This window comes from Hemitrygon akajei, chromosome 5 (assembly GCF_048418815.1).
Source record: "Hemitrygon akajei chromosome 5, sHemAka1.3, whole genome shotgun sequence".
Taxonomy (NCBI): domain Eukaryota; kingdom Metazoa; phylum Chordata; class Chondrichthyes; order Myliobatiformes; family Dasyatidae; genus Hemitrygon; species Hemitrygon akajei.
The window spans coordinates 7,487,191-7,501,892 of record NC_133128.1 but is presented as its reverse complement, the minus strand read 5'-3'; the positions used below and the strand labels follow the sequence as shown (position 1 = coordinate 7,501,892).

At 43.2% G+C, this 14,702-nt stretch overlaps 1 protein-coding gene across 7 annotated transcripts in view; it reads left to right on the top strand.

Moving 5' to 3' along the window:
• The first annotated feature begins 8,926 nt into the window (after positions 1–8,926).
• Positions 8,927–14,702, top strand: part of robo1 (roundabout, axon guidance receptor, homolog 1 (Drosophila)) — a 640,973-nt gene continuing 635,197 nt past the window's right edge. For 5 of the 7 annotated variants that reach the window (XM_073044788.1, XM_073044786.1, XM_073044787.1 and 2 more), the window contains exon 1: positions 10,863–10,886. In XM_073044788.1, the coding sequence (XP_072900889.1) occupies positions 10,878–10,886 (9 nt within the window). In that variant the 5' untranslated portion in view covers positions 10,863–10,877. Of the gene's footprint in view, positions 9,251–9,409; positions 9,485–10,862; positions 10,887–14,702 lie in introns of those variants that run through there. The other 2 variants (XM_073044789.1, XM_073044790.1) reach the window with 2 other exon arrangements.

Here is a 14,702-nt window from a genome sequence, read left to right as displayed (position 1 = left end):
AAACAAGAACTAGAGGTCACTGGTTTAGGATGAAAGGCAAAATATTTCAGGGGAACTTCTTCACTCAGGGGGTGATGAAAGTGTGGAACAAACTGTCAGCAGATGTGGTGGATGCAGGTTCAATTTCAACATTTAGGAGAAGGATGGATGGAGGGCTATAGACCAGGTCCCTAGGGTAATCTGATTTAGAATCAGAATCAGGTTTATTAACATTAACATATGCTGTTGAATTTGTAGTTCTGCGGCAGCAGCACTGTGCGAACACCTAGAAATGACAACAAATTACAAAAATAAATAAATAAATAAATAAATAGGACAGAGGAATAGTGAGGTAGTGTTCATGGACCTTTCAGAAATCTGATGGTGGAGGGGAAGAAGGTGTTCCTAAAACATTGAGTGTGAATCTTCAGGCTTCTGTATCTCCTCCACAACTGTAGTAATTTCCTGAGTCACCACCTAGGACTAGTGAAACATAGAAACACAGAAAGCAGGTGCAGGAGTAGGCCATTCGGCCCTTCGAGCCTGCACTGCCATTCAGTATGATCATGGCTGATCATCCACCTCAGAACCCTGTACCTGCTTTCTCTCCATACCCCCTGATCCCTTTAGCCACAAGAGCCATATCTAACTTCCTCTTAAGTATAGCCAATGAACTGGCCTCAACTGTTTCCTGTGGCAGAGAATTCCACAGATTCACCACTCTCTGTGTGAAGAAGTTTTTCCTCATCTCTGTCCTAAAAGGCTTCCCCTTTATCCTTAAACTGTGACCTCTCGTTCTGGACTTCCCCAACATCGGAAACAATCTTCCTGCATCTAGCCTGTCCAATCCCTTTAGAATTTTATACGTTTCAATAAGATCCCCCTTCAATCTTCTAAATTCCAGTGAGTATAAGCCTAGTCGATCTGGTCTGTTTTCATATGAAAGTCCTGCCATCCCAGGAATCAATCTGGTGAACCTTCTGTGTACTCCCTCTATGGCAAGAATGTCTTTCCTCAGATTAGGGGACCAAAACTGCACACAATACTCTAGGTGCAGTCTCACCAAGGCCTTGTACAACTGCAGTAGAACCTCCCTGCTCCTGTACTCAAATCCTTTTGCTATGAATGCCAACATACCATTTGCCTTTTTCACCGCCTGCTGTACCTGCATGCCCACCTTCAATGACTGGTGAACAATGACACCCAGGTCTCGTTGCACCTCCCCTTTTCCTAATCGGCCACCATTCAGATAAAAATCTGTTTTCCTGTTCTTGCAACCAAAGTGGATAACCTCACATTTATCCACATTAAATTGCATCTGCCATGAATTTGCCCACTCACCTAACCTATCCAAGTCACCCTGCATCCTCTTAGCATCCTCCTCACAGCTAACACTGCCACCCAGCTTCGTGTCATCCGCAAACTTGGAGATGCTGCATTTAATTCCCTCGTCTAAATCAATAATATATATTGTAAACAACTGGGGTCCCAGCACTGAGCCTTGCGGTACCCCACTAGTCACTGCCTGCCATTCTGAAAATGTCCCGTTTACTCCCACTCTTTGCTTCCTGTCTGCCAACCAATTCTCTATCCACATCAATACCATACCCCCAATACTGCGTGCTTTAAGTTTGCACACTAATTTCCTGTGTGGGGCCTTGTCAAAAGCCTTTTGAAAATCTAAATATACCACATCCACTGGCTCTCCCCTATCCACTCTACTAGTTACATCTTCAAAAAATTCTATAAGATTCGTCAAACATGATTTTCCTTTCACAAATCCATGCTGACTTTGCCCAATGATTTCACCTCTTTCCAAATGTGCTGTTATCACATCTTTGATAACCAACTCTAGCATTTTCCCCACCACCGATGTCAGACTAACCGGTCTATAATTTCCCGGTTTTTCTCTCCCTCCTTTTTTAAAAAGTGGGGTACATTAGCCACCCTCCAATCCTCAGGAACTAATCCAGAATCTAAGGAGTTTTGAAAAATTATCACTAATGCATCCACTATTTCTTGGGCTACTTCCTTAAGCACTCTGGATGCAGACCATCTGGCCCTAGGGATTTATCTGCCTTTAATCCCTTCAATTTACCTAACACCACTTCCCTACTAACATGCATTTCCCGCAGTTCCTCCATCTCACTAGACCCTCGGTCCCTTACTATTTCCAAAAGATTATTTATGTCCTCCTTAGTGAAGACAGAACCAAAGTAGTTATTCAATTGGTCTGCCATGTCCTTGTTCCCTATGATCAATTCACCTGTTTCTGACTGTGACTGTTTCTAGTGAAAACCAAGGGGAAACTACTGACACAATAGTTATGTTTATTCTTGATAAAAGACAAACTTAGCATGGGTAAAACTAACACATATTTATTTACAGAAAGGCTTCAGTACATAACAAGCGTGTGTAACAAGCTCACCAACTGGAATGTAATGGGAAAAGTCATATTATAGTTCACTTGGAACTGGAACATTCCAGTTCTGAGTGAACTGCCCACATTGTACACTGGGAACTGTAGTTCTTTATTATGTACACACATAATAACACATCTTCCCCTTTAAAGAAAAACAAGCACAATACTGTGTCCTCACCAACTTGCAAGAAACAATAAAGTTTTCCAACAAACAGATTTACATTAACTTTGATTGTAATGAGAAAATACAATTCACTCAGAAACTTTCATTCAGTCTCTGAGTTAGCTTGATTATTCTTTTTAGTCTGTTATTTGTCTCCACAGATGTATTGCTTTCACTTGATGTGCTAATATTAGTGTCTTTCTGAGAACTCCATCAACCAGTTTATTTTTCACATCTGCTGGCCCCTTTGGTGTACTGACAGGTGGTGTGGCACAACTATGGATTGGAGTTTGTGGCTGTAGATCCACATGGCTCCCTCTCAGAGGTGTTCCTCGTTCTCTCTGAATCTGGTAGGAATGTGCAGCAACTTCCTTTTGTACATATCCTTGCATAGACCATGCACCGGAACCATGATCTCGGATTTGCACGTGATCTCCAGGCTTCAGGACTGGTAGACTTTTTGTAGTCTTGTCATGATACTACTTCTGTTTTGCTTTCCCTTTCTCTTTAGCCAATTTGACCTTGTGTGCTCCTTTAGGGGTCAGCAGGTTTTTGTGCACTGGAAGGTTGGTGCACATGTGTTGATCCATCAGGTGCGTATGCGTCGATCCATCAGGTGCGTATGTGTCAATCCATCAGCATTTGGGCTGGTGAAAGGCCATTCTGCAGCGGTGCACTTCTGTAAATCATCAGACTTTTGTGGAAGTCCTCTCATCAATCTTGCACCTTCATCATGAGGCCCTTCACTACCTTGACTGAACTCTCTGCTAGGCCATGAGATGTTAGATTATATGTTGAAACACCCAATCATTGGCAAAGGGCTCAAATTCACAGCTCAAAGATTGTGGACGATTGCTTGATGCCACTTTATACGGAACTCCATGCTTTGCAATGCAGCTTTCAGGAAAGTGATGACTGCTTTGCTGGATGTTGATTGCAGTGTTACAACCTTTGGGTAATTGGAAAAGTTGTCTGTTACAATAACATGACTCTTCCCATTACTATCAATCAAATCCACTCCAAGCATGACCTGTCTGGTATGGGATGAGGTGTAAGTGGTTCTGCTTGCTGTTTTGGTCTGTAGGTGAGGCATATTTCACATGAAGCAGTGGTCTGACTAATGTCATGGTTTATTCTTGGCCAGTACATCACTCTGTGAGCTCTCCATTTACATTTTTCCTTGCCAAGATGCCCTTCATTTTTCTTTTGGAGCATTTCTTTACTTAGCAACTCTGGAATTACAAACCTGTTCCCTTTGAAGACCATATCTTCCACTACTGACAGTTCAGTTCTGCATGCCCAATAATCTTGAATACACACTGGACATTCATTCTTAGCTGCTGACCATTCTTTCTGTATTGTCTCTTTGAGTACTTTCATTGTTTCATCTGTCTCTGCTGTTGTCCTAATCTTCTCTGTTCTCTTGGAAGTTACTGGAATGGAAGTGACTATCATGTCAACACATGCCTGTATATCAGCATTAATATCTTGGTCACTCTTGTTTTTCTTGTTGACTGATCACGACAACGCATCAGCAGCAAACATGTATTTCCCCGATGTGTAGATTGCCTTCATGTCATATTTCTGCAGCCTTGCGCTGTATCCTCATGGGACAGCCATTCAGTGGTTTGGACATAATTGGGACCAGTGGTTTATGGTCTGTCTCCGCTGGTCCATAGATGTACTGTTGGAACCTTCACATGCATATGTGTTGGTGAGAAGCTCATTCTCTATCTGTGCATAATCAACTTCTGCACTTGTTGAAACCCTTAGTGCATAGTCCACTGGTTGCTATGTGTCGTCATGCTGCTGCATTAGTACTACTCTAAGGCCATACTGGGACCCATCATCCGAGATCCTTTCCAGATCATAAAACTTCAGCACAGGCTCTGCAATTTGGATTCTTTTCAGCCTCTGGAAACCTTCTTCTTGCTCGTGAGACCAAATCCACTCATTTTGCTGCTCAAGGAGTGACCAAGTGGTGTGGACACAGTAGACTGTCAAGGGATGAACTTAGCCGAATAAGTCACCATCCCCAGTATCATCTCACCTTCTCTTTGTTTTGTGGCCTGTCCATATTCTCAATGGCTGACATTTTTCTTGTGTTAGGCTTCACTCCCTCTTCTAGTATGACATCTCCTATGAAAGTCAATGTCTTAGCACTAAACTCACATTACTCTTTATTTAATTTCAAATTGTCTTTCCATGTCACGTCTGGCACCTGTCTCAGTCATGCGCAATGTTCATCATTGGTGGACTCCCAAACGATAATGTCATCCATCATGGTCCTGATACAAGGTATGCTCTCAAAATCATGTGGATAGTTTTATGGTAGATATTTGGTGTGGACAGAACCCCATATGGTAACTGAAGGAAGCAATATCTTCCCTCTGGTGTATTAAAAGTCTCGAACTTGCTTCATCAAGCTTCATCTGCCAAAACCCAGAGGACGCATTGAGCCTGCTAAACCACTTGACACCTGCAAACTGTGACATAATCTCCTGTGTTGGCAATTTAAAATTTCAACAAATTGGTCTAAATTTATTATAATTATTAAACACAAAATAATTGATAGCGTATTTATTCACCTCCTTCAAGTTAGTATTTAGAAGACACACATTTGGCAGCAATTACAGTCTGTGTGGATCGGTCTCTATCAACTTTGCACATCTGGACACTGCAATTTTTCGCCATTCTTCTTTACAAAACTGCTTGAGCTCTGTCAGATTGCATGGGTATTGTGAGTGAACAGCCCTTTTCAAGACCAGCTGAAAATTCTCAATTCGATTGATGTCTGGACTCTGGCTTAACCACTCCAGGACATTAACTTTGTTGTTTTTAAACCATTCCTGAGTAGCTTTGGCTGTGTGCTTGGGGTCTTGCTGGAAAACAAATCTTCTCCCAAGTCACAGTCTGTTGCAGACTTCATTGGGGTTTCCTTCAGGATTTTGAAGGGCCGAATGGTCTACTTCTGCACCTATTGTCTATTCCCTGCATTTTGCTGCATTCATTTTACCCTCAACTTACACATGCTTTCCATCTCCAGCCACCACCATGCTTCTTGGTGAGTTTTTGATGATGTGCGGTGTTTGGCTTACAGTAAACATAGCATTGAGTCTCAACACCAAAAAATTCAATTTTGGTTTCTTCAGCTTCTGTCAGCTGACTTCAAAGTCTCACACATGCCTTCTGGCAAACTCTAGCTGAGATTTCTTGTGAGTTTTTTTTCAACAGTGGCTTTCTCTTTGCCACTCTCCCATAAAGGTGCAACTGCTAAATCACCCGGACCACGGTTATCGCATGTACAATCTCTCCCATGTCAGCCACTGAAGCTTGTAACTTCCCCAGAGTTATCATAGGTCTCTAGGCTGCCTCCCTCACTAGTCTCCTTCTTGCATGGTCACTAAGACTTTGAGGATGAACTGCTCTTGTTAGTTTTACAGCTTTGCCATATTCTTTCCATTTCTTGATGATTGACCTAAATGTACTCCAAGTACAATGACTTGGAAATTTTCTTGTATCCATCTCCTGACTTGTGCTTTTCAATAAAATTTTCATGAAGTTGCTTGGAGTGTTCTTTTGTCTTCTTGGTGTAATTTTTGCCAGGATACTGACTCACCAGCAGTTGGACCTTCCAAATACAAGTGTATTTTTACTACAATCAGCTGAAACACATTGACTTGCCACAGGTCTCCAAAAACAGATCTCAATTTAACTAATTATGTGACTTCTAAAACCAATTGGCTGCACCAGTGATGATTTGGTGTGTCATATTAAAGAGGGTGAGTACTTAAGCAATTAATTACTTAGTGTTTTATATTTGTAATTAATTTAGGTCACTTTGTAGAGGTGTTTTCACTTCCACTTTTTCTGATGATCGGTGTCTAAAAAGCCAAATTAAATCCACAGTGATTCAATGTTGTAAAACTATAAAACATGAAAACTTCCAAGGATGAGGGGTGAATACTTTTTATAGGCACTGTATATGCATTTTGTGTTCACCAGGTAAGCATCTGAGCCCCTCAAAGACATCTGTGTACTCTTCTATAAGTGTTGTATGGTCATCTTTGGCCTGTGAAGCCACTACAAAAACTCTTTTCACCAGGTTGAGCTTTTCACATGTGCACAGACCTAGTATTATATATAATATTGGCTGTATTCGCTTTTCACCAATCTGTAGCTGTGCTTTTAGGTACTGTCTCTTTTGCTTGAAGGTCACTATACAGCCCCCTTTTACTGGAACATTCTCTCCAGTATAGTCTGTCACTTTTACCTTCACTGGGTAAATCTTGCTCTTTGGGAGTTTTGTAATCATCCACAGACAATAGATTCACCTGCGCTGTGGTGTCAGGCTTGAATGGAATTACTGCCTCCTTCACAGTCACTGGAACAATCCATTCTGTTTTACCAGCATCAGCAGTCTGTAGAAAATCTAGAAAACTTACGCTCTGTGCTTACACCTCAGGCCGATTTCTGACACCATGTTATGTTTGTGCTTGATAAAAGACAAACTTAACATGGGTAAAACTAGTGTACATTTATTTACAGAATGGCTTCAGACCAACACAAGCATGTGCGACCAGCTCACCAACATCACTTCCGGTTCCAGGTGAAGTGCCTGCATTGCATGCTGGGAACAGAAGTTCTTTATTATGTACACACAACGGTGAAGGAAGCCATGAATATCGCCAGAGATGGAAGAGCGTCATTGCTGCTCTAAATGCCAGCGGCATAATGGGCAGTAAGTATAGAGATGATTTAGCGGTGAATGATAACTTTCAATCAAATCAGAAGCCAAGGGAGACCACAAAACAAGAGAGAATGGAAACTAAGGCAACAAGGAAAACTTCAGGCAGGGAGATTGAAAGCGAGGAGCAACTGTTTGAGGATGGCTGGTTCGATGAGTGGACAAGGACTGTGGATGAGAACTGGGGTTAAATAGGCTGCTGGTGATGAGTCTGGAACAAGTGGCAGGTGAATTCTGTCACCTGGGAGGTGTCAGTGGGAGAAGGACTGACACTTATTACCCAATTAATATTTTAGATGCTTCTCCTTCCTATCGCCTACACCCTGGGGACTAGTTACAGTGGCCAATTAAACAATACAGCGTTTGGATTTGAAACATCAGCAATTCATTCCCCACCAGAGACTGAGTTCCTCCAGTGGAGTGTTGTTACTTCAAGTTCTAGCATATGCAGTCTGCCATTTCTTCAACCCGCACGCCTTGGAGACATGAAGGAGAAACCGGAGCACATGATGGAAACCCACACAGTCATAGGGAGAGCATGCTAACTCCACACGGACAACACCGAAGGTTAGGATAGGACCCGGCAAACCACTTCTACAGAAAAATTTGCCAAGAACAATCGTGGTCAATAAAATACCATGATTGTCCGCATGGTACAACACAGCACATAATGAATGAATTTATAGACGGTTATGTACAGAAAGATAATGGAAACAGACCCTTGAACGCATTTAAAGTATGCTGACCATCAGTACCCTCCACTAATCCCACTTTATTCCCATTAACTATCCACTCCAACCCCCATCATCCAGATTCTAGCACTCACATACTGTACAAACCACTGGCAAATTACAGTGTCATGGACTGAAATGTTTCCTGCAAAGATGCTGCCTGACCTGCTGAGTTCCTCCAGCATCTTGTGTGCAGCCCATTTCCCTTGGGTCGGTAACCGGGGAGCATGGATTTATGTCCATTTGTACAAGGATTTAATGAGAATTGAGCGAAACTTATTTCACTCCATCAGTCGTGGGCGCCTGCCACACAGTGGCTCAAATAGTGATGGGGGAGGAAACCCACCACACTTATAAACTACACTGGAAGACTGTTTGAAGAGTTGTAATTTCCAAAATTTGGATGGTTTAACAATGTTCAGGCCGGTATGAAGCCGACAGGCTGAACAGCCTGCTTCTGCACTGTATCTGTGAATGACTGCATGATGCAGTGGTGACTTCATCGAACACCGATGACCGGGCAGTTACACAGGAGGGGTGAGGTAGGTGTGTGTGTGTGTAAGTGTGTGAGTATGTGTATGTGGTGCGTGGGTGAATATAGAGGTGTGTGATTGTGTGTAGAGGTGGATATGTGTGTGAGCAATGTGAGTAGAGGTGTTTGTGTCAAAGTGAGTCTGTGTATAAATGTGTGAATGCCTCTGACTGTAGAGGTGTGTGTATGTGAGAGAGAGGGTGAGCGAGTGTGTGTGTGGCGGGATAAGGCGCTAGCACAGGTTGGAGAGGAGGGGGCGAAAGTAGGGGCGAGCTTTCTTTAGGACCCTGCAGCCGCATTGTAGCGCGCATCCTGCGCAATCTCTGCAAAGGATGCAGGAGTGGATTCCGCTGTCAGCCCCTGCATAGCTTGCGAGCCAATGCTCAGCTCCACCTGACAGCTTTAAACCCTTTTGACTTTGTGTGTGTGTGCATGCGTAGGGGTGGGATTGAGGGACTCCCTCGCCCCCCAAAAAAATATCTAAATGCACGCCTATCCCAAATGCTCCCCAAATCCCCTCCCTCACGGCAAAATTAAAACCCGGCACTGATGCTAGAATCTCCGTCATAAAATGCAACTGAGAAGTTACAGTGCGGAGATTTAAGTGTGAATCATCGGAGAGAGCCAGCTACAATGGGCCAGACACACTCCCTCTGAACCGACACTTCAAGTTTTGGTAAGTGTGGACTTGTTTATTTTTTATACACATTTAATGTTTGGACGGATATACGTTCTCTTTTCAAAACGTCCCTTTCTTTCCCGCCTTGTTCAATGTTGCCTCCCTGAACTTCGGTGGCGCCCGGCGCCGATACACAGGTGCCAGTTCCCCGTTCTGTCGCCCGAACGCGGAAGAGTTGTAAAATCAATTTACACACAATGCAAACCCAGGATCATCCGCTGCGGAGACTTGGTACGTGAAACTGGGTGTCAAAAGAATAACCTTTAAAACCCCCTCCTTGATTTGTCCTGTTCTGACTACACTCAATGCGAGAGTTAGAAGGAATCTGTGGGGTGGGGAAGGATTTTTAATCTATTGTTGATGTCTCTCCAGAACAAATAATTTTAAACTGAGAGGACGCAGATCCTATAGACAGCTAGTCGGGGCTGGGGGAAGACCTGCTGGGAGAAATTCGGACAGAAGGGAAGGGGAGGAGGATGGGGAGAGGGGATAAGGGAGGGGGACGGGGATGAAGGAGAAGGGGAGGATGGAAATGTGGGAAAGGGAGCGAGAGGAGGGGGTGGAGGGAGAGAGGGGAAGGGAGGAGGGAGAGGGGGAGCAGGGAAGGGAAGGAGAAAGAGAAGATGAGAGACGGGAGAGAGGGAAGAGGTAGAAAAGGGGGAAGGAGAGGGAGAAAGGGGATAGAGGTACGAAAGGTGGAGGGAGAGGGGGCGAGAGATAGGAAAGGTGGAGGGAGTGGAGAGAGAGGTAGGAAAGGGGAGGGAGAGGGGTGTGGGGGAGAGGGAGAGGTCAAATTGCTACTATCTGCCTGAGACCATTTAATTGTGAAACACGGTTGTTAACTCAAAAGGGTTATTTTTGTGCGGGAGCGCGTGTGTGTGCGCTGCATAATTTATAGAACAATTCAGCGGGGACTCTTGTTAGTCTGGCCGTGGTCTGGCTAACGCAGTTGATACTCGAATCTGCTTCCTTCCCCCGGGTCATTGGAACCGGGTGAAATGTGAGGCCGGGGTGAACCACGTATACAGCACTTGCTCCACTCCGCTCTGAATGTGTAAATCCTTGCTGCCGGCGCGCAGAAACGAAACAAAAAAAGTTGGTGCTGTATCACATCCAGTGATTACTGCATCAGAATGCAGGGAGCTGTGCCGTGGCTCCGTGGGGATAAGGGATCATTGGGGCACATGGTTAAGGAGGTGGTGGTGGAGAGGTTAACCTAAAGAGAGAAAGAAAAGCTGAGTGGGTATTAAAATTCACGATTGTCTAATGTCATTTTCAGTATACAAATGCAAAAGAGGATGAAATAATTGTTCTCCTTTACACTTGAAACAACACAAAGGAACACAGTAAGATAAAAAAACGCAATTATTAAAACGATAAATCCATAAATTGGCTTATATACATTGATTGTATGTCCTCAAAGTGACACTAGACACAGGAATGTCTGTACATAAAGTGACACTGACAGGAGCTGATAAAAGTAGTGGTAGTTGGGGGTGTGAAGGGGTGGTTTAGTGGGTGGAGGTGTTGATCAGCCGGGAAAGTAACTGTTTTTGAGGCTGGTGGCCCTGGCGTGAATGGATGCAGGAAGCCTCCTCGCTGGTGGGAGTGGGACAAACAGTCCATGAGCAGGGTGAGTGGGATCCTTCATGATGTTACCAGCCCTTTTCCAGCACCTTTCTGTATATACATGCCCTTGATGGTCCTGGTGTTGCGTGGGGCAGTTTTGAACTCCCATTGTGGAACCTTACTCTGCAAAGCCGGGGGAGGGGGGGGGGGGTGGGGTGGTGGTGGTGTGTGTGTGTGTGTGTGCACACAGAGTTATGCCTGGACAGTACATTGGAGTTTATGTGTGTAGGGGTTTGCAAGAGTACAGGATGTGCTGGAGTGCCTGTATGTGTGGCTGATGTGTGTGAGAGTGTCTGTTGGGTGGGTGCTTTGAGTTAAGCAATTAGAATGTATTAAATTACAGGTAGTTTATGATCTCCAGGACTGTATGATTGAGTTTACTGAATATGCACAGCATGAGCGAAGAGAATGTGTGTGGGTGTGGCTCAGGGTCTGTGTACCTGTTTGTATGTCTTTTTATATATCAGAATCAGGTTTATTATCACCGGCATGTGTTGTTAACGTAGCAGCAGCAGTTCAATGCAATACATAATATAGAAGGAAAAATAAAATAATTATAATAACAAATAAATCAATCAATTACTGTATACATATATTGAATAGATTAAAAATCATGCAAAAAACAAATATATATTTAAAAAGTGAGGTAGTGTCCAAGGGTTCACTGTCCATTTAGGAATCGGACAGCAGAGGGAAAGAAGCTGATCCTGATTCGCCAAGTGTGTGCCTTCAGGTTTTTTCTGTGCCTCTTCCCTGATGGTAACAGTGAGAAAAGGGCATGCCCTGGGTGCTGGAGGTCCTTAATAATGGACGCTGCCTTTCTGAGACACTGCTCCTTGAAAATGGAATGGAGTGTGAATTAGGGATGTGTCTTTGTGTTTTATATAATAAATCGTGTGTGTAAACCTAGGGAGAGGGGGAGAGAGACTATCTATCTATCTATCTATCTATCTATCTATCTATCTATCTATCTATCTATCTATCTATCTATCTATCTATCTATCTATCTATCTATCTATCTATCTATCTATCTATCTATCTATCTATCTATCTATCTATCTATCTATCTATCTATCTATCTATCTATCTACATATACATACATACATACATATATCCAGAGTGTATGTATCCGGATTAGGTTTGTGTCTGTGTTTATAGGTCTGCTGACTTCTAGTCTCAAGGCCTATGTGATTTAAAGGTTACTCTGTGTGTATGCATCTATCCCTACTAGGAGGTTGTATCTGTATTGGGGCTGTGTGTATGTGCTGGGGGGGTGGGTCGGTAAAATCGTGGTTGACGCAGCGCAGAAACAGGCCCTTTTCTCTATCACATCCATGCTGACAACTAAGTAACCATCTACAAAGGGTCAAAGTATTATCAAAGGACATTTATGCCAACATATACAATTCTAAGAATCAATTTAGACCATAAGTCCATAAGATATAGGAGCAGAATTAGGCCATTTGGCCCATCGAGTGTGCTCCACCATTTCATCACAGCTGACCCATTTCCCTCTCGGCCCCAATCTCCTGCTTTCTACCCGTATCTGTTCATGCCCTGACCCATCAAGAATCTTTCAAACTCTGCCTTAAACATACTCAATGACTTGGCCTCTATGGCCATTTATGGCAATGAATTCCATAGATTCACTACCCTCTGGCTAAAGAAATTCCTCCTTGTATCCTTTCTAATAGGAAGCCCCTCTGTTCTGAGGCTGTGCGCTCTGGCCTTAGTCTCTTCCACTATAGGAAATATCCTCTCTACATCCACTATCAAGGCCTTTCAGCACTCAATAGGTTTCAATGAGACCTGCCCCTCCACCCTCCACCCTCCATTCTTCTGAATTCCAGTGAGTACAGGCTCAGAGCCATCAAATTTTCTTGAGGCCATTTACTGTAAATACAAAGAAACAAAAGTAATATAAGCATTAACACTAATGCTATTTACCAGGTACTTAGTCTTCTGTGCTTTGATGATTCAAGTGCATGTGCAAACACTTCCAAGAGTCTCTGTCTCCTCTAGTTATTTCCTGGGAATGGATGGAGATCGATAATGGACAGGAAGAGGATATTTAGTAGAACTTTGCATTGACTGGCACAACATTGTGGGCCGAATGGTATGTCCAGTGCTGTACTGTTCCACGTTCTATCCTGTGGGTGAAGAACATTTTCCTTAGATTCTCTCTAAATCACTCATTATTTAACCTAAGATTTTGATACCTCTGCTGTGGCTTCAACACTACACTGTCAGCTCTGTATGAATATGTTGATGGCATGTGCGTGTGTGTGTGGGCGCGCGCGCGGGGTTTGTGTGCCTGTTGGAGTTTGTGCTGCTGTATGAATAAAGGGAGTCTCTGTTTACCCATGTGCTTGTGTATTTTGTGCATGCTGTATATTGTCTGTATAATGTATGGGATTCTTTGCATGCATGTACAGGGCTCATTTGTGTAACCACAAAAGATTCTGCAAATGCTGGAAATCTTTTGCAGATTTGTGTAGATGTTTGGCAAGTTTTCAAATGTATTTGTAGCAGGGGTGGGTGTATTTTCTGGGTTGGTGTAGTTTGGATGGCTTGTGTGTGTAGTTTACACTGAACATACATAGTGCAGCACAGTCCAGGCCCTTCAGCCCACCATGTTGTGCCAACCCTTTAACCTACTCTAAGATCAATCTAACCCTTCCCTCCCACATAGCCGTACATTTTTCTATCATCCACTAAGAGTCTCTTAATTGTCCCTAATGTTTCTGCTTTTACCATCACCCCCGGCACTCACGATTCTGTACGTATAAAAACAGATACCTCTGATATCCCCTATACGTTCCTCCAAACACATTAGAATTAAGCCCCCTTGTATTAGCCATCTCCATCCTGGGAAATTGTCTCTGGCTCTCCACCCGATCTATACCTCTTATCATTTTGTACACATCCATCAAGTCACCTCTCGACATCCTTCACTCCAAAGAGAAAACCCAAGCTCGCTCAACCTATCCTCATAAGACATGCTCTCTAGTCCAGATGGCATCCTGGTAAATTTTCTAAAATTGTGTACGGATGTGTTCCTGTTGAGGTTAATGAAGACACACAGAGACTAAATCTGTCTGTGAACTGAGTGGAAGTGGCATTGGAGTGATGCCCTGTGCAATACCTGAGTTACTGAGTCACTCACTCAACACAGCTTTGAATATTAATCAGTGTTCCAGCTGTCTCTGTGCACCAGCGTGATAGCCACCTACTCCTTACTCATTATGGATAGTTTTAGATTGCTGCACAAAATTGTCCAATTTTCTACATTCCTTAACAATCAATTTTCATATTTGGTAAATTGAATGAACATATTAATCATAATTGTGTGTCGCACATGGGACCCAGATGTTTAGATTCTGGAAGATTATGCTGAACTCTCACCGTTCACCATTTGTGTTAATGTCTGCTTATTGTTATAAATGGCGATTATTAATCATTTGATTTACTGGTAGAAAATCCAATACACTGTTGAAATTATTTTGCATTAATGGAAATTTTTGCTTATGGTTGTTGGAGTTCTGTAAGATGCAGTGGTCCAGGGGAGGCTGGAGAAAATGGTGTCAGGGGTCAGTCAGAGATGTTGCAATTTTTAACACTTTAAAGGTTAGATTTATTTGTCACAGGTACGTTGAAACATACAGTGAAATGTGTTGTTTGTGTTGAATGACATCTGCAAGGATTGTGCTGGGTCACGCTTTTCCTAAACACGAGATTGTGTAAGTGTCGCCACGCTTAAGATGCTAACATAGCATGGCCACAACTAACCCATAAAAACTGGGTACAGAATTATAGACA